We start from the raw sequence: 18,418 nt of genomic DNA on the forward strand, positions 1-18,418 counted from the left end.
AAGCACTCAGGCATGGTGGGCAGGATCACCAGAAAGCTTTTATTTTAACCCAGGGCCAGGAAGGCCGAAGCTTCAATCCTGCTGCTTGGTTCGGGAGGCCTCTGCATTGGCCCGGAGCACAGCCCCTGGGGATGGATACGGCCGCTGCTGGAAGAGGGGCCCAGCTGCTGTGGTGTCAGCGCCAGTCTTGGCCTCATTCCGCTTGGGGAGTCCTGTTGACCACGTACCCCTGCCGGTGAAAGAGTCAGGGGATGGGGATGGAAGATGTGGTGGACACGGCCCACCTGGTCCCAATGAGGAATGGAGGAAGGAGGCAGGAGGATGGTGTCCACGTACTGAGTCAAGAGGGGTTGTCACTTACCGGGGGGCATCTGAGTATGAGCTAGGGTCCATGGGGTCTAACTCTTCATCCTTTCGACTTACTGCTGTGGAAGTGGCAGGGTAAAGTCTTCAATAGAGGCACCAGGAGCCCCTGATCACTGAGCCCCACCCCACAAGAAGAAATGAAGCCCCTGGCTGCCATGTACCACAGCACCCTCCTCTAGGCCCCAGGTCTAGGCATCTTTTTGAGGGAAGGCTTCCTCACGCAGTGTGCCCTGCACCTTGCTGGTCTCACCGAGCCCCATTCTGCCCAGCTTACCCTTCTTGCTCTTGGGGTAGGGAGCCAGCTCCTCCCGGCGATGGTGGCGCCGTTCTTTGCCCTCTTCCCGGTCTGCCTTGTCATACCCGCGGTCCCGATCCCGTTCCCTGTCTCGCTCTCTCTCTCTGTCTACCTTGTCATAGCCACGCTCTCGATCCCTGTCAGATTTGTCGTGGCCCCGGTCTGACTTGTCGTGGCCCCTGTCTGGTTTCTCATGGCCGCGGTCCGACTTGTCATGGCCCCTGTCCGACTTGTCATGGCTCCGGTCCAACTTTTCTTCAGCATCTGGGGACACAAGTCTTGAAGTGACCTCTTGCCACCCAAGGACCCAGCAGCCTCTGCCTTCAACAACCTCGCTTGCCTGAGGCTGGGCCCACCTGGTCTCACCTGCCCCTCTGATCCACTATCATTCTACTTGGCCTCTCTGTGAGAACTGCTTAGATCACTCAAGGCACTCTTGTACCTGCCAACTCACCTGCATTACTGCTTCTGAGCTTCTTGGCCGATTTGGTAACCACAGAGTTGGGGTCATGTGGGGAAAGCCAGGATACGAGGTCTGTGTCCGCATTCCAGTAGTAAGGGAGCCCACTGTGGGGCCGCAGGACAAGAGAAGTGTCAGCACAGATGTCTTTGCCTTGGATCCTCAACTCGTCTCCCCAGTCTCTGCCTATACCTGCCCCATGTCAGGACCCCACAGGTAGGATCCCCAGAATCTCTTCTCCCAAAGAGAAAACACTGTCAGCCAGGCGTGGTGGCTCATGCCTGTAATCCCAGCACTTTGGGAGGCCGAGGCAGGCGGATCACCTGAGGTCAGGAGTTCGGGACTAGCCTGACCAATATGATGAAACCTCGTCTCTACAAAAAAATACAAAAATTAGCCGGGTGTGGTGGTGCGCACCTGTAATCCCAGCTACTTGGGAGGCTGAGACAGGAGAATCGCTTGAACCCAGGAGGCAGAGGTTGCAGTGAGCCGAGATCGCACCATTGTACTCCAGCCTGGGCAACAAGAGCGAAACTCCATCTCAAAAAAAAGAGAGAAAAGACAGTCTTCCAACCCCAGAGGCGCCAGGCCCCAGCAGGCAGCAACTTGGGTCCTGCAGATACCTAACACCAACACCCTCCACCCGAGGCTCCCTCCCTTGTGTCCCCCTGTACCTCACAACCAAGGTAAGCACAGGAAGGGTGAAGTCAGAAGTTAGTCCCCCCTCACCCAGGCTCACCAGGAAGGGTCGAAAACCTTGTACCAGCTCGGTGGTAGGCCCTCCAACCTGGTGGCCTCATAGTCCACAGGATCATCGTCATAGTCCTCGGCAATGATCTCTTCCTCTGGTTCTGGCAGAACAAGGTGGGGACGAGGAGAGCAGTTAAGGACCAGGGGTGTCCTCATCCTACAGAGCCTAGAGACACGCACTCACATTCACACAAGCCACACGTAAACGACGTGTGTGTGTGCCAGGAAGCATATGCAGTACCTTTCACATTCCAAATCCAACTCTCTGTATTAGGAGGTTTACAAAAAAAGGTTACCTAATTCTGTTTCTGGGTTCAGATGATGAGTTCTACTGTTAGCCAAAGCTATCTCGTTTCAGAGTTGATAGGGATTCATCAAAAAATTTACTCATCTTGGCCAGGCGTGGTGGCTCAGCTCATGCCTGTAATCCCAGCGCTTTAGGAGGCCAAGGTGGGTGGATCACGAGGTCAGGAGTTCAAGACTAGCCTGGCCAAGATGGTGAAACCCCATCTCTGAGACTAGCCTGGTTAACATAGTGAGACCTGTCTCTACAAAAAAAAAAAAAATTAGCTGGGCACAGTGGCACACGTCTGTAGTCCCAACTACTCAGGAGGCTGAGGCAGGAGGATCATTTGAGCCCAGGAGTTTGAGCTTGCAGTGAGCTATTACCGTGCCACTGCACTCCAGCCTGGGCAACAGAGTGAGACCCTGTCCCTAAACAAATAATAATATATATACCATAGGCACAGGTCACTCAATAGGCTTAAAAGAAAATCCAGCCTGGTCAACATGGTGAAACCCTGTCTCTACTAAAAAATACAAAAATTAGCCAGGCACAGTGGTGCACGCCTGTGGTCCCAGCTACTTGGGAGGCTGAGGCAGGAGAATCACTTGAACCTGGGAGGTGGAGAGTGGGCCAAGATCATGCCACTGCACTCCAGCCTAGGTGACAGAGCAAGACTCTGCCTCAAAAAAAAAAAAGTAAATCAATGATCATTGCCAATTTTATTTTATTTTATTTTTTTGAGATGGAGTCTCGCTCTGTTGCCCAGGCTGGAGTGTAGTGGCGTGATCTCAGCTAATTACAAGCTCTGCCTTCCGAGTTCACACCATGCTCCTGCCTCAGCCTCCCGAGTAGCTGGGACTACAGGCACCCAGCACCACGCCCGGCTAATTTTTTTGTATTTTTATTAGAAATGGGGTTTCACCCTGTTAGCCAGGATGGTCTCGATCTCCTGACCTCGTGATCCACCCACCTCGGCCTCCCAAAGTGCTGAGATTACACGCGTGAGCCAGCGCACCTGGCCTGGGATCACTGTCAATTTTATTAACCACAAGGTCTATACCTTGCACACAGTAGGCTTGTAATAGATGTCAGTTATCAATAAGGAGAAGATGCATTTTCCAGTGCCTGGCACACCATAGCCCCAAATAGATGCCAGTTTTTAGTATTACTGACAATAAGGTGTGATTTGCAGCCACAGCACAGTAGGCCTAAATGATAGATCCTCACTGCAACTACATTTGGCACACAGGAGATAGCAGTAGAGGTTAGCAGTACTTCCTATTAGATACTATGTCATCACCCCCATAATCCATGGATTTAACGTGGCATACAGTAGGCCTCAAATAGGCATTAAGTGGTCAGTATTATTTTGGGTTTTTTTGGATATTTTTGAGACAGGGTCTCCATGTGTCGCCCAGGCTGGAGTGCAGTGGCACAATCTCGGCTCACTGCACCCTCGACATCCCAGGCTCAAGCGATCATCTCACCTCAGCCTCCCAAGTAGCTGGGACTACAGGCATGTACCACAACACACGGCTAATTTTTGTATTTTTTGTAGAGAAGGGGTTTCGCCATGTTGCTCAGGCTAATCTCCAATCCCTAAGCTCACAAGCAATACACCCGCCTCAGCCTCCTAAAGTGCTGGGAATACTGGTATGAGCCGCCACGCCCAGCCAGTCAGTATTGTTAAGAATGAAATAGCCGGGCACAGTGGCTTACACCTGTAATCCCAACCTTTTGGGAGGCCGAGGGTGGGAGTGGATCACCTGAGGTCAGGAGTTAAGAGGCCAGCCTGGCCAACATGGTGAAACCCGTCTCTACTAAAACTACAAAAATCAGCTGGGGGTGGTGGCACGTGCCTGTAAGCCCAACTACTCGGGAGGCTGAGGCAGGAAAATCGCTTGAACCCGGAGGCGGAGGTTGCAGTGAGACGAGATCACGCCACAGCACTCCAGCCTGGGCGACAGAGCGAGACTCCTTAAAAAAAAAAAAAAAAAAATTCGCCAGGTGTGGTGAAGCGTGCCTGTAGTCCCAACTACTCGGGAGGCTAAGGCAGGAGAATCGCTTGAACCCGGAAGGCGGAGGTCAAAGTGAGCCGAGATCGCGCCACTGCACTCCAGCCTGGGTGCAGAGTGAGACTCCGCCTAAAAAAAAAAAAAAAAAAAAAAAAAAAAAAGAATGAAATATCTATTCCCCCAACCCGCTCCACTTGACACGCGGTAGAGATGGATGTCAGGAATCCATATCGTTAACAATGAAAAATGCCTGCCACCCCATTGCTTGGTGCACAGTTGGCCCACGATAGTCAGTATCAACAACAAAAGTGCCTGTCGAGGCTGGCACGTGTTAGGACCATCTGCTTTTAGCCGACTCACCAGGCTCCAGATGTTTGAGGATGCCTCTCTTGGCCAAGCGGGTCTGCAGCGCAACGGGCAGAGGCATAGCTGATAGACCTAGGGGCAGACGGACAAACTGACAAGCAGCTCAGATAGATTCATATCTGGATCCCGTCACCAAGCCCCTCCCGTCAACATGTACTCATCTGACTCCCATCTACTCAAATGAACCAGTAGTTGGGTGGACAGAACATACGCACTAAAAGATGTAAGAGTTAGGTGGCAATATTATCGCAATTCTCACCAACCCTACTGTCCCGAAACCGGGTGCTCCAGGGCCCTGTTCCTCTCCCAGGCCCAGGCTCCGCCCGCCGCCTAAGGAGCCCGGCCCCTCCGCACTTCAGAAATGGGCTCATCCAGCGTCCCCCAAAGACTGCCGGTTGGGAGAAACCAAAGCGCTGGGATGGGGGAGCAGAGGGCAGCACTTCCTCCAGCTCCAAAAGAGTGCGCCCACCCCAACATTACCAATACACTCGTGCAGGTAGTGGATGGCTGTCACACCGGCCGTCTCTCTCGTGTCGCCGCTACGATACCTGGGCCCACACGACTCTCCTCCCAAAACACAGAATGAGACCTTCTCTGAATGAGGCCCTCACTCCCCGAGCCTGAAAGTAACTGGACTACGCTCAGGAGGCAATGAACAAACGGCAGAAACTCGATTGGCCAATGAGAGTGCGCCCTTGGAGTGACATGCGGCGTAGCGACCCAATCGCTGTCCGGTAATAGGCGGACAGCTTGGACGCCGGTGTGCGTCTACGCTGGGGGCGTGGCCTGACTGCGCGGCCAGACGCCAGCGCCATGGAGGAGTACGCTCGGGAACCTTGGTACGGCGATGGGCACTGGCATCCGGACTGTTGCTGCGACGCCAAGGCCAGCCGTGGGGGTCGGGCGGGGGAGGCACCGGCCGCACAGAGCCATGTACCAGACTCGGGGGACTCTTAACGTATCTCCCGCTACCCCTACTCGGTTCCTGTCACTCGGGCTCCGTTATGAGGGGCCACAACCGTCTCCCCTCAGAAGGTGCGGCGAAGGCCGAACCACGCCATGTTTCTCCTGACTTAGTAATCTCCTAGTCCCTGTTAACGAAAAAAGACACGCTGGCCGATCCATCCTGGCTAGGGGTGGTACAGTGTTGACCGGAAATCCCGAGTTGCCGCGGGTGGTTTTTCCCAGGTCGCCTTTGTCAGTGGGGGCGGGGTACGGATGAACCTGCTGAGGGCCGGCGGGGACGGTGGATGCTTCCCGCGGTCGCTCTTGGTTTTTCCCAGTTGCGCCGGATTGAAAAGGGGCGGGGCATGGTTGGACGGGCACACCGTCGGAGAAGGGGTGCCACGCGGTCCTGCTTTGCTGACAATCTGTCTTGGCTAGTTAACACGCCTACGTCGCTTATTGAAACGTCAACTCTGCGTGTGCCAATTCATTTAATCTTTGATCACAGTAAAACAGTTGGCTGATTCCTTGGTTGGTAGACAGGGCGAAGACTAATATTTCTCCCCCTTTGCCCCATTTCTCGCTTTAATGGGGGGGAGCTGTGGAAAAAGCGTGACAGGATTAGCTCCTTATTATCTGAAGTGTTTGTTCCTCCTTAGGAACTTCGCATTCTGGTGACTTGGTTTCTCCCAATTAGAAAAGAGTTCGTGTGACAGGGCCTGGGGGAGGGCTCACATTAACCCCATCCTTCCCTTCCTGCTTGCAGCCCATGGCGAATTGTGGATGATTGCGGTGGAGCCTTCACTATGGGTGTCATCGGTGGCGGAGTCTTCCAGGCCATCAAGGGTTTCCGCAATGCCCCTGTTGTGAGTCCAGACCTTCTCTGGGTTGATGTGGGGTCAGCTGTCTTGCCCACAAGGGATGCTGCTCCGAAAACTGCTTGGAGCTGCCAGTCACGTGCACTTATTCATTCTGGTGGCCACTCACCTACTGTGTGCCAAGCCTGGCTTCTGTATCTGGGATTTTGTAGGGATTGCAAACACGGCTTCTGTCTTCCACCCTCCACCCCACCCAAGTGGAGCTCCTCTGTGGAAATGCTGTGTCGTTCAAAGAGTCATCACCAAATCTTAAATGTATGTGCAAAGCCAGACAGATTTTTTCTTTTTTTTTTTTTTGAGACAGAGTCTTGCTCTGTTGCCCAGGCTAGAGTGCAGTGGCATGATCTTGGCTCCCTGCAACCTCTGCCTCCCGGGTTCAGGCGATTCTCCTGTCTCAGCCTCCCGAGTAGCTGGGACTACAGGCAAGTACCACTAGACCTGGCGAATTTTTGTACTTTTAGTAGAGTTGGGGTTTCACTATGGTGGCCAGTCTGGTCTCGAACTCTGGACCTCAGGTGATCCACCTACCTCGGCCTCCCAAAGTGCTGGGATTACAGGCGTGTGCCACCATGCCTGGCCAATGTTTTTTGTTTTGTTTTGTTTTGTTTTGTTTTTTGTGTTTTTTTTTGAGACATCATCTTGCCCTGTTGCCCAGGCTGGTGTGCAGTAGCCTAATCAGGGGTCACTACAGCCTCTGCCTCCCAGGCTCAAGTGATCCTCCCACCTCAGCCTCCCAAGTAGCTAGGACCACATGACTGCGCCACCATGCCTGGCTATTTGTTTATTTATTTATTTATTTGTAGAGACTGGGTTTCAACATGTTGCTTAGGCTGGTCTCTAATTCCTGAACTCAAGTGATCCACCCACCTCAGCCTCCCAAAGTGCTGGGATTACAGGTGTGAGCCACTGCACCAGGACCAGACACATTTTACCTAGAGGCAGATTCTGACTCAGAAACCTGTATAGAGGAAAATGGCAGGAATTTAATTGGCAGAGGGAAGACAGCCTTAAAGTTGAGAGAATTTTTTTAACATAGTTCTTTTTCTCTGACCACCTCCCCTCCCAGAAGATCGCAAATGCCGTGACTTTAAATGCCATCTATTAGCCAAAGTCTCTGCAATTTACATATGTAGCCCCGTCCCTCCCCTAGACTCCTGGAACTCTCCTCCCTGGATCTTTGCCCAAGTTTGTCATCATCAAGGTCTCAGCACAGATTCTCTCTCCTTCAAGAGGCCTTTCCTGACCCCTCAGCCCCAATCATATTTCTTCATGGCATTTCCTCTAGAGTGCAGATTGCTGAAGCGCCCTTGTTTACTTATCCTTGCTCAAGGTCTGTGTCTCCCACTGTTAATGTGAGCTCTGAGAGGGCAGGGAGCAGATCTACCTTGTTCATGGCTGTATCTCTGCATATGGCATGGTGCTTGGCACATATAGTAGGTACTTGTTAATCATTCACTGAATGAATGAATGAACAAACGTATGAATGCATTAGCACTTCTCAACCTACCTCTGAGAACACCCATGTTGGGGCGCTCTCCAGGCCCCTAGTTCTTGGCCACTTTTCCACATTTCTACTGCTGATACCTCTAACAGGTCTCCCATCTTTTTCCCTCTCTTAAAAGTTGGAAACCTGTCTGCCAGTGGCTTCAGCCCTGCCCTGACGGACTTCCTTCCTTTCCCCAGGGAATTCGGCACCGGTTGAGAGGTAGTACCAACGCTGTGAGGATCCGAGCCCCCCAGATTGGAGGTGAGAGACTTGGGGAGATAGATATAGGAGATGTCTTGGCAAAGGTGGGAGTGGTTGATCCTTTGGGTCTAGGCTGCAAGTTGGGGGTTCAGATTCTAGCCCCTGCGGGAGACTTTCCAGAGGGGTGATATTTCCCAACAATTGAATATGGAGGGGAAGAAAGTGGGTTCTGGAATTTAAATTTAGGTCCTGACTATTCCCTGCCGTGGGACCTTGGGCTAGTGGCTTAACCTCTCTGAACCTCACCCGTACCAGGGGTGGTGATAACAGTAACCACTTCATCGGTAGTTTTAAAGTTTATGTAATTTATATACTACTAAGTGCTGGTTGCTATGCTAAACACTTTAATAACATTAAGATAAAATTGCAAAAGTCAAATAACACAGTACCTCAAACAGGTCCTGGCACACAGTAAGCCCTCAGTAAACATTTTAACTATCATATTAACTGGGTTTCCTATTTCCTTCTCACTGAAACCCAAATCAGAATTCCAACTCTGTGGTGATTATGAAGCTCAAAGTTGCTCTGTTAAAAGCCATATGAAGGTAAATCTGCTTGTAAACATTTGTCAGCTCCCCATAAAAGTGAAGGGAATGTTGATGGTGATCACAGACAGCTTGAAGTGGGAGCTACCACAGGATGGGGACAGATAGAAAATACTCTATGGGGGGTTGCTATCTGCCTTTGTGTCTGGGTTTTTCTCCCTGTTCTTGGCCAAAGCATTCAGGCCTTGGAAGTCCCCTGAGATGTGAATTCTCGGGATTTCCTACGAACTAATTAGGCCTCGGTTCCACTACAGGTAGCTTCGCAGTGTGGGGGGGCCTGTTCTCCACCATCGACTGTGGCCTGGTGCGGCTTCGGGGCAAGGAGGATCCCTGGAACTCTATCACCAGTGGAGCGTTGACCGGGGCTGTACTGGCTGCCCGCAGTGAGTACCCCCGGCCCTGGCCCCAGCCCCTTCCACCCTGTTCTGTCTGCCCTCACCTCTGTTTCTCTGCCTCCAACTCCCCCAGGTGGCCCACTGGCCATGGTGGGCTCAGCGATGATGGGGGGCATCCTGTTGGCCCTCATTGAGGGCGTTGGCATCCTCCTCACTCGCTACACGGCCCAGCAGTTCCGAAATGGTGAGTAACTGGTGGTTGGGGGAGTGGGAAATCCTCCACCTGGCCTCTTCCACTCATCCTTACCCGAGTCTCCCTTCTCCAGCGCCCCCATTCCTGGAGGACCCCAGCCAGCTGCCCCCTAAGGACGGCACCCCAGCCCCAGGCTATCCCAGCTATCAGCAGTACCACTGAGGAAGCCACTGCCACCATGGGAGCTGCTTCTCGGTTCCCTCCCCGATGATCTACCTCGAAGGGAGGGCTGGCTCCCAGTTAGCCCTGGGACCCTCCAGAGAGGGCTTCTACTCTGCTCCCTAGTCCCAGGGTGGGGGTGGGGCACCCCAGCTGCCCTGAAAGATGGGTCCCCTTTTTCTCTCTCAGGGCACCCCAGCCCCACACTCACATGTACGAAGTTCTCACCCCAGCTCCTTTGTGTGGCACCCTGATGAGTATTTAAAGTCTGTTTTGAAATGCCTATGTGTGGACTCCTTGAATTGCCTATGGGGCCCCTCCTTAGGACAAGGGGCAGAGCCTGCTTCAGGGACTCGGAAGCCCTAGGACTTGGAGGCCCACAGCAGATAGGCTCTAGTAAATGTCTGTGGGCTGGATGAGCAGGAAGGGAGAATGAAGATGTGAATTAGCGACATGAATAAGGTGGTCTGGGGCTGGGTGATGGGTCCTAGCTGTCAGAGGAACAAGCTTGGGAAAGAAGTGAATAAACACCAGGATTGCTGGGGGTGGGGGTGGTTCTAGACATTGTACCCCTGACCCCATCCCCCCACACACACCCCAATACCCCTGACCCCTGCTCCACAGCCCCTGTCGCCGAGGCTGGGAAATGTGGCCTCACAGGAGTCCCTTCTTTCTGGACACTCAGCACGGCATTTGTGAAGGTGATTTCCCTCCCTCCATGTGGCCTCAGGGTAGATCTGGGATGGAAGAAGAGGGCCAGGAGACCTAGCTCCCTCAAAGAAGGTGCCCTGGATCAGCCTCCCCTTCTGCCACAGAACTGCTTTTCTGCTCTCCTCTGCTCAGTATGGTCAAGTGTTTTTATTTGTTGTTTTGAGAAGGAGTCTTGCTCTGTTGCCCAGGCTGGAGTGCAGTGGCATGATCTTGGCTTACTGCAACCTCCACCTCCTGGGTTCAAGCGATTCTCCTGCTTCAGCCTCCCAAGTAGTTGGGATTACAGGTGTCCACTACCACGCCCAGCTAATTTTTTGTATTTTTAGTAGAGATGAGGTTTCACCATGTTAGCCAGGCTGGTTTCGAACTCCTGACCTCAAGTGATCCGCCCACCTTGGCCTCTCAAAGTGTTAGGATTACAGGCGTGAGCCACCACGCTCGGCCAATTTTTGTATTTTCAGTAGAGATGGGGTTTTACCATGTTGGCCAGGCTGGTCTCGAACTCCTGACCTCAGATGAAGTGCCCGCCTCGGCCTCCCAAAGTGCTGGGATTACAGGCATGAGCCACTGCGCCCGGCCAGGTCAAGTGTTTTTAAAGGGTAACCACAAAATAACCAGAAATGAGTTTCTATTTTGGGGTGGGGGAACTAGATTTTTCTGAGTGGACATGCCCATGCCCCGCCCCCGCCCCCAAGCTTGACTTCTGCGAAAACTTCTACATGGGTGGGGCAAACATTGCCTACACTGGGGTGCAGAAGACATGGGGAGGCGCAAAAACTTCCTGAGGAGTCAAGGGTTTCCTCTGCACAAACTGCCCCAGTGGCGAATGACCTTGAGACATGAAAACCGTCCCTTTCTTGCAAGCCATTACAAGGCAGTGGGAACACCCTTTCTCCCTTACAAAACTGGTCCGTGGGGATGCAAAGAGTCCTCAGCGGTGACAGCTGTAACACCTGTTTGAGCGACTCAGTACCGGGCAGGGCGCAGCCACACAACTGAGGGACCAGGGAGGGCAGCGCGGGGCCCGGGCTTCGGCCTGGAACCCTCATCTCCACAAGCACTGCGGCGGCAGCACCAGGCTTGCATCTTTGAGACCGGAGCGCCAGTCAGACCCAGGGTGTTCCTTGTGTCCCGCCCCTTCTGGATTCTCGGGCCGGCCCTGCCCCCTGCAGGCCTTCACCTGCATCGATCTAGCGCCGCCCCTGGAGAGTAGCTCCTGGAGGCCCTTCCCTTCCGAGAGTCCTGGGGACTCCACTTTCCCGGGGTTTCCGGCCCTGCCCCTCGGCACCGCCCTGGTCCTATCGCTCAGCACCGTCCCCTGAGGCCGCGGCGGGCCCCACCTCCTTCCTACAACCACCCGGCTCCTCCGAGGCCGCACCCCTCCATGCTCCCCAAGACCCGCAGGCTCGCGTCCTCGGCCGCCTCTGGACCCACCTCCTCCCACCGCCGGGCCCCGCCCCTCTCCCGCGCGCGGCTCCCGCCGCACAGTCTCCAGGCTGGGGACGGCCGGACCCACCCGCGGGGCCTAGGAGCGGTCCTTCTGCGCGACCTCGGCCCGGGTGGCTTGCCCGCTTACGGCTACGTTCGGGGCTTCCTTTGCCCGGGCTCCTCCGGCCGCTGGCTGGGGCGGGGCTGGGGGGCCGGAGCCACGTTTAGAAGCCAGGGAGCGGGCTGGGAAACCGAGGCTAGGGGCCTCGCGTGAGAGTCGTAGGGCGGCTGGGGACGGTGCCGGGGGAGGCGGGACTCCGTGGAGGCCTGGCGTCAACGGCGTCACCCGGCCTCACCAGGCCTCGAGCTGGGGCTGGGGTGCCCTGGGTCATTCGTGGCTCGCGAGCTGGGGCGCGGCTGGGGCGAGCCCTGAGGCCCCGCCCACTGACCGACCTGGGCCCGGGGCCGGCAGCCTCTGTTCCTAAAAGAAGGGGATGCGAGGTGAGACCCTCGGTTGTTTCGACGAGAAGAGACTACAGAGACAAAGGGAGGACGGGGGATGGAGAGATGAGAGAGAGAGAGAAATAGAAACAGACATACACGTAGGGAGGTAGAAGAGACAGGTGGAAAGAGATGGAGGCAGACACGCAAGAGATCAATGAAAAGAGACAGAGACAAAGAGAAGGGGAGAGACACTAAGAAATAGAAGAAGCTGCGTGAGGGTCAGAAACGCAGGCAGGTAGAGGGGAATACTGCATCAGACGCAGGCAAACACGGGAGACAGTGAGGAGCGGGTGACCTGTGAGCTGGCTTCAGGCCAGGCCTCCTCCGGCTGCCACCCACCTACACCGTAGCTGCGGGGCCTCAGGGGACAGATGCCTCACCTGCATCCTCTTGGTGTCTCTCTGGCACTCTCCCAGTCTCCTCTCTAATTTAATCCCATCTGCTTCCAGCAAGGACTTCAGCGACTCTGCCTCAGGTTCCTCCTCCTGTTTCTTCCTGCTTCCTCCGTGCCTAAGCCCTTAGTCTCTGCCTCTATCTGTCTTGATCTCTCAGCATCACATCCTCATTTTTCTGCTTTAGTCTCCCTGGCTGGTGCTTTCACAGTGTGACCCCGGTGGCCCTTGAGTTTGCCACCCACCTGTCTGCATGGGGAGAAGGGAAATAGTCGGTGGGCTAGGGGGTTAAGGAGGTGGGTGGGATCAAAGAAGAGCAAGGGGGTCCAGCCCTGACAGGTGTGGGATCACTTTACTCACTTCCTCAGGGACAGACCCTGACAGATCAGGGAGAAAGAAACAGACATGGGGGAATCAAAGAGACAGAGAAGAATAGGGAGAAAGACATAGATAGAAAGAGAAGCCAGAGTTTACGGAGAGATTAAAGGAGAGACAGAGATGCAGAGAAAGATACCAAGAGGCTGGGCGTGGTGGCTCATGCCTGTAATCCCAGCACTTTGGGAGGCCGAGGTGGGTGGATCACCTGAGGTCAGGAGTTCGAGACCAGCCTGACCAACAAGGTGAAACCCCGTATCTACTAAAAATACAAAAATTAGCCGGGTGTGGTGGCAGATGCCTGTAGTCCCACATACTCAGGAGGCTGAGACAGAATTGCTTGAACCCAGGAGACGGAGGTTGCAGATCACTGCACTCCAGCCTGGGTGACTAAACAAGACCCTGTCTTTAAAAAAAAAAAAAAAAGAAGAAGAAGGAGGGGCCAGGCGCAGTGGCTTATGCCTGTAATCCCAGAACTTGTGGGGGCCGAAGTGGGCGGGTCACTTGAGGTCAGGAGTTTGAGACCAGCCTGGCCAACATGGTGAAACCCCCTCTCTACTAAAAATACAAAAATTAGCCAAGCACGGTGGGGGGCGCCTGTAGTCCCAGCTATGTACTTCCCTGGCTGAGGCAGGAGAATTGCTTGAACCCAGGAGGTGGAGGTTGTAATGAGCCGAGATGGCGCCACTGCTCTTCAGCCTGGGAGCCGGAGTGAGACTCCATCCGAAAAAAAAAAGAAGGAGAAAGACACATTGATAAAGACACAAGACAGGGATAACAGGGACAAAAGAAAAACAGAAGCAGAGAGAAAACGAGATTGAGAAGGTAAGATGGATACAGAGGAGGGAGAGCAAGAGGGAGACGGAAGAGAGGTGCACTCACTTCACCTTGAGTCTGGGACTGTTGGTCTCAGTGTTCCTATTTCTGCTGTTCTCTTAGTGGCAGTTGGAGAACAGGGCCTGACAGGCAGGGCAGCTCTGACATCCCTGACCCCAACCTAGGGGCAGACCTTTAGAGATTGATGCTCTGACTTTAAAAAATGGGAACCATCCCAGTGGGCCCATTTAGGACCACGTCTGAGGTGACACAAAACTGCCTTTCGTTGTCCTCATTTACACTTGAGGAAACTGAAACAAAAAGGCGAAGCAACTTCCGATGACTACACTGCCTCAGAGGGGCAAGGCTGGGACTGAAATCCACAGCCGGGCGCAGTGGCTCACACCTGTAATCCCAGCACTTTGGTAGGCCAAGATGGGAGGATTGCTTGAGGCCAGGGGTTCAAAATCCTTATTTACAGCACTTAGAGTTTCAGAGATGTCATTTGCAACATAATTTCAGGGACAACATATTCTCAATTGTAACTACAGGTGTCATTTGAAGGTTTTATGAGCCTTCTTTGCTAAAGTAATAATTTCAAGGACAAACATTCCTCTTTTTGCTTTTATTATTGTATTGTATTGTATTGTATTGTATTGTATTGTATTTATTTAAGACAGGTTTTCTCTCTGTCACCCAGGCTGGAGTGCAGTGGCACAGTCTCGGCTCACTACAACCTCTGCCTCCCGGGTTCAAGTGATTTCTCATGCCTCAGCCTCACAAGTAGCTGGGATTACAGGCACATCCCACCATGCCCAGCTCATTTTTGTATTTTTGGTAGAGATGGGGTTTCACCATGTTGGCCAGGCTGGTCTCGAACTCATGACCTCAAGAGATCCTCCCATCTTGGCCTCCCAAAGTGCTGGGATTACAGGTGTGAGCTACTACACCCGGCCTATTATTATTATTATTATTATTATTATTATTATTATTATTGAGACAGAGTCTTGCTCTGTCACCGAGGCTGGAGTGCAGTGGCGCGATCTCAGCTCACTGCAAACTGCACCTCCTGGGTTCAAGCAATTCTCCTGCCTCAGCCTCCTGAGTAGCTGGAATGACAGGTGCACACCACCATGCCCAGCTAATTTTTGTATTTTTTTTAGTAGAAATGGGGTTTCACCATGTTGGCCAGGCTGGTCTCAAACTCCTGACCTCAGGTGATCCACCCGCCTCAGCCACCCAAAGTGATGGGATTACAGGCATGAGCCACTGTGCCCGGCCCCAGCCTATTATTTTTAATAGACACATAATAATTGTAAATATTTATGGGGTACAATGTGACTTTTTCTTTTTGAGACAGGATCTCACTCTGTCGCCTGGGCTGGAGTGCAGTGGCACCATCATAGCTCACTGTACCCTCAACCTCCTGGGTTCAAGTGATCCTCCTGCCTCAGCCTCCTGAGTAGGTGGTACTACAGGCGTGCACCACCATGCCTGGATAATTATTTTATTTTTTATTTTTTTACTTTGTTTTATTTTTTTTGAGACGGAGTCTTGCTCTGTCACCCAGGCTGGAGTGCAGTGGCGCAATCTCGGCTCACTGCAACCTCCGTCTCCCAGGTTCACGCCTTTCTCCTGCCTCAGCCTCCCGAGTAGCTGGGACTACAGGCGCCCGGCACCACGCCCCGCTAATTTTTTTGTAGTTTTATTAGAGACGGGGTTTCACCGTGTTACCCAGGGTGGTCTCGATCTCCCGACCTCGTGATCTGCCCGTTTCGGCCTCCCAAAGTGCTGGGATTACTGGCGTGAGCCACCACGCCAGGCCTTTATTTTTTATTGAAGACAAGATCTCACTATGTTGCACAGGCTGCTCTTGAACTCCTGGACTCAAGTGATCCTCCCAAAGTGCTGGCATTACAGGCGGGAGCAGCCTCGCCTGGCCTATAGCTGTACTTTTGTATTTATTAACCAACCTTTTGCTCTCCCCACTGTGGACAGACTTGACTTAATGGAGATGGCATTGGCAATGACCCTGGGCATTTCACAGGCTTCTGTAGTTGTACAGGGACTCAAGACAGACATTCTTGTCAAAGTTTCTCAATTCAACACTTCACCAAATCAGATGGTGTAAACTAACTTTATGATGGAGATTGGACTATCTCCCCCCACAGCCAAAAGGAATCTTAGATTCCTTTAGTTAATTATAAAGACAATCATTATTAAGGCTAGTGTCTGGATCTGGAATTTAATTAGGTGAACATTAAAAAGAAAATGCATTTAGGCCTATGGAGCTAACCTTTTACTGCAAAATACAAAGGATAGCGGCAAAGAGGATTTTCTTTAAATTTCAGTGCAATAATGAGCATGTTATGTTTTCCTTCTATAAAATCGAAGGATTCCTTTAGGATCTGCCCCCCACTTAGCCCCTTTTCTGTTCAAACAGGCTTTCTTTCTTACATTCTTTTTGAGACAAGGTCTCATTCTGTCACCCATGCTGAAGTGTAGTGGTGCCATCTCAGCTTACTGCAGCCTCAACCTCCTGGGCTCAAGTGATTCTCCTGCCTCAGCCTCCCAAGTAACTGGGACCACAGGTGTGCACCACCATATCCAGCTAATTTTTATACTTTTTTGTAGAGATGGGATTTTGCCATGTTGCCCAGGCTGGTCTTGAACTCTGGGGCTCGAATGATCCACCCACCTTGGCCTCCCAAAGTGCTGGGATTACAGGTGTGAGCCACTATGCCCAGCCAACACAGGTATCTTCTGAGATGTGCCAGATACTATGTGGTCCTTGGATGTTGACTCATGTATGATGCTCCTGCTTTATCCCTCAAACTGACTATGGGGTACTTCCAGGTCTAACTCTTGGTTAAATCTGTATCCCCTGGAGGCATAGGAAATATTTGCTTCCTCTTCCCAGCCATAACAGGAGCGCAGTGGTTTTGTGGGGCCCATCTGCCTAGACCAACATACAGATATGTCTACCCAAAAAGACATAGTCAGCTTCAAACACATATGGTTGACAAAGGATGAATAGCCACAATACAAGGGGACTTCAAAAAGTGTGGAAAAATGAAATGACAATCGTCTTTGTTTGATGAGAGCAGTAGGCAGGGACATTGTTGTGGTGGAGAAAGACTTTCTGGTGAAGCTTTCCCAGGTATTTTTCTGCTTTAAAGCTTTGGTTTTCTCAAAACACTCAGTGTGTGTATATATATATGTGTGTGTATATATATGTGTGTGTGTGTGTGTGTGTGTATATATATATATATTTTTTTAGACGAAGTGTTGCTTTTGTTGCCCAGGCTATAGTGCAGTGGCACCATCTCAACTCACTGCAACCTCCGCCTGCCTCCTGGGTTCAGGTAATTCTTGTGCCTCAGCCTCCAGCGTAGCTGGGATTAGAGGCACCCACCACCATGCCCAGCTAATTTTTGTATTTTTAGTAGAGACGGAGTTTCTCCATGTTGGCCAGGCTGGTGTCTAATGCCTGACCTCAGGTGATCCGCCCACCTTGGCCTCCCAAAGTGCTGAGATTACAGGCGTGAGCCCCCAGGCCCAGCCATAATACATAATTGATTAATCCCCTAGGCCAGGCGCGGTGGCTCACGCCTGTAATCCCAACACTTTGGGAGGCCAAGACGGGCGGATCACGAGGTCAAGAGATCGAGACCATCCTGGCCAACATGGCGAAACCCCGTCTCTACTAAAAATACAAAAATTAGATGGACGTGGTGCTGGGCGCCTGTAGTCCCAGCTACTCAGGAGGCTGAGGCAGGAGAATCGATTGAACCCGGGAGACGGAGGTTGCAATGAGCCGAGATCGTGCCATTGCACTCCAGCCTGGCGACAGAGTGAGACTCCATCTCAAAAAAAAAAAAAATCCCCTACCTGCTCCTTTTCTCTTGCAACCTATGGATGACCACATCCTCCCTCTTTCCCCTCCAGCCCGCTTTTCCCATGTAGATATTGAAGCCCTCAAAATCATCTTTGGAGAAAGGCACAGGCACAGATGTGTGTCCAGGGCATTGTCCTTAACCTTAGTAAAGTAAACTTTTTTTTTTTTTTTTGGAGATGGAGTCTCGCTCTGTCACCCAGGCTGGAGTGCAGTGGCGAGATCTTGGCTCACTGCAACCTCTGCCTCCTGGGTTCAGGCGATCCTCATGCCTCAGCTTTTCAAGTAGCTGGGATTACAGATATGTGCCACCACACCTGACTAATTTTTTTGTTGTTGTTAGTAGACATGCAGTTTCACCGTATTGGTCAGGCTGGTCTCAGACTCCAGTTTCACCGTATTGGTCGGGCTGGTCTCAGACTCCTGTCCTCAAGTAATCCACCCGGCTCGGCCTCCCAAAGTGCTGGGATTACAGGCGTGAGCCACCTCACCTGGCCAACCTTGGTAAAGTAAACTTCAAAATTGATTGAGACCTGTCTGGGATACTTTTTGGTTCACACCCTCTTACAAGGCTGCCCCTTACCTGGTCCTTTGGCTATGGGGAAGAGGTTTCCCCAAGTCTTTGGGTTTTTTGTTTGTTTGTTTAGAGATGGGGTTCTCACTATGTTGCCCAGGTTGGATTTAAACTCCTGGGCTCCAGTGATCCTCCTGCCTCAGTCTCCTGGATAGCTGGGACTACAAGCACGCACCGCTGTGCCCGCCAGGCTTTCCTGAGTCTTTTTTGTCTGCACTACTTGGTGTTCTGGGTTGCTGCTTTCTCCAGCACCTGGTCTTGAATGCATAAGAAAACCCACGGGGCTCAGCACCATGTCATTTCTTGAGTCCAAATCCCTAGCC

General features: G+C 52.4%; 2 protein-coding genes across 6 annotated transcripts; one reads left to right on the top strand and one right to left on the bottom strand.

The window, feature by feature from the left end:
- Positions 1-13: 13 nt before the first annotated feature.
- PQBP1 (polyglutamine binding protein 1) lies at positions 14-5,164 on the bottom strand. 3 transcript variants are annotated; one of them, XM_003917684.3, is made up of 7 exons: positions 5,019-5,164; positions 4,533-4,610; positions 1,861-1,972; positions 1,116-1,228; positions 641-925; positions 362-425; positions 14-229 (listed from the first exon to the last, which is right to left on the bottom strand). In XM_003917684.3, exons 2-7 carry the CDS (start codon positions 4,597-4,599, stop codon positions 73-75), a joined length of 798 nt encoding a protein of 265 aa, XP_003917733.1. In that variant the 5' UTR covers positions 4,600-4,610; positions 5,019-5,164; the 3' UTR covers positions 14-72. The 3 variants fall into 3 exon arrangements, with proteins under 3 accessions (XP_003917733.1, XP_009195804.1, XP_009195805.1); XM_009197540.3 differs by lacking the exon at positions 5,019-5,164 and adding an exon at positions 4,798-5,001; XM_009197541.2 differs by lacking the exon at positions 5,019-5,164 and adding an exon at positions 4,802-4,900.
- Positions 5,165-5,262: 98 nt separating this feature from the next.
- Positions 5,263-9,685, top strand: TIMM17B (translocase of inner mitochondrial membrane 17B). 3 transcript variants are annotated; one of them, XM_017953971.3, is made up of 7 exons: positions 5,263-5,377; positions 6,250-6,353; positions 7,649-7,794; positions 8,045-8,108; positions 8,908-9,036; positions 9,122-9,232; positions 9,315-9,685. In XM_017953971.3, the coding sequence occupies exons 1-7, from the start codon at positions 5,352-5,354 to the stop codon at positions 9,401-9,403; spliced, it is 669 nt and encodes a 222-aa protein (XP_017809460.1). In that variant the 5' UTR covers positions 5,263-5,351; the 3' UTR covers positions 9,404-9,685. The 3 variants fall into 3 exon arrangements, with proteins under 3 accessions (XP_017809460.1, XP_009195803.1, XP_009195802.1); XM_009197539.4 differs by lacking the exon at positions 7,649-7,794 and having other exon boundaries at positions 5,270-5,377; positions 6,250-6,349; positions 9,315-9,683; XM_009197538.1 differs by lacking the exons at positions 5,263-5,377; positions 7,649-7,794 and adding an exon at positions 5,384-5,573 and having other exon boundaries at positions 6,250-6,349.
- Positions 9,686-18,418: the final 8,733 nt, after the last annotated feature.

The sequence above is a fragment of the Papio anubis genome, chromosome X (assembly GCF_008728515.1).
Source record: "Papio anubis isolate 15944 chromosome X, Panubis1.0, whole genome shotgun sequence".
Classification (NCBI taxonomy): domain Eukaryota; kingdom Metazoa; phylum Chordata; class Mammalia; order Primates; family Cercopithecidae; genus Papio; species Papio anubis.

What these genes read in the sequence shown, in the direction of transcription:
- PQBP1 (XM_009197540.3), bottom strand. Translation starts at nt 4,909, where the DNA reads ATGAGCCCATTTCTGAAGTGCGGAGGGGCCGGGCTCCTTAGGCGGCGG. An exon ending in GTTTCGGGACAGTAGGGTTG is followed by an intron (nt 4,611 to 4,797) that starts GTGAGAATTGCG and finishes GTCTGCCCCTAG; the next exon opens with GTCTATCAGCTATGCCTCTG. An exon ending in CCTCAAACATCTGGAGCCTG is followed by an intron (nt 1,973 to 4,532) that starts GTGAGTCGGCTA and finishes TTGTTCTGCCAG; the next exon opens with AACCAGAGGAAGAGATCATT.
- TIMM17B (XM_009197538.1), top strand. Translation starts at nt 5,386, where the DNA reads ATGGGCACTGGCATCCGGACTGTTGCTGCGACGCCAAGGCCAGCCGTG. An exon ending in GTTTCCGCAATGCCCCTGTT is followed by an intron (nt 6,350 to 8,044) that starts GTGAGTCCAGAC and finishes TCCTTTCCCCAG; the next exon opens with GGAATTCGGCACCGGTTGAG. An exon ending in GGCTGTACTGGCTGCCCGCA is followed by an intron (nt 9,037 to 9,121) that starts GTGAGTACCCCC and finishes CAACTCCCCCAG; the next exon opens with GTGGCCCACTGGCCATGGTG.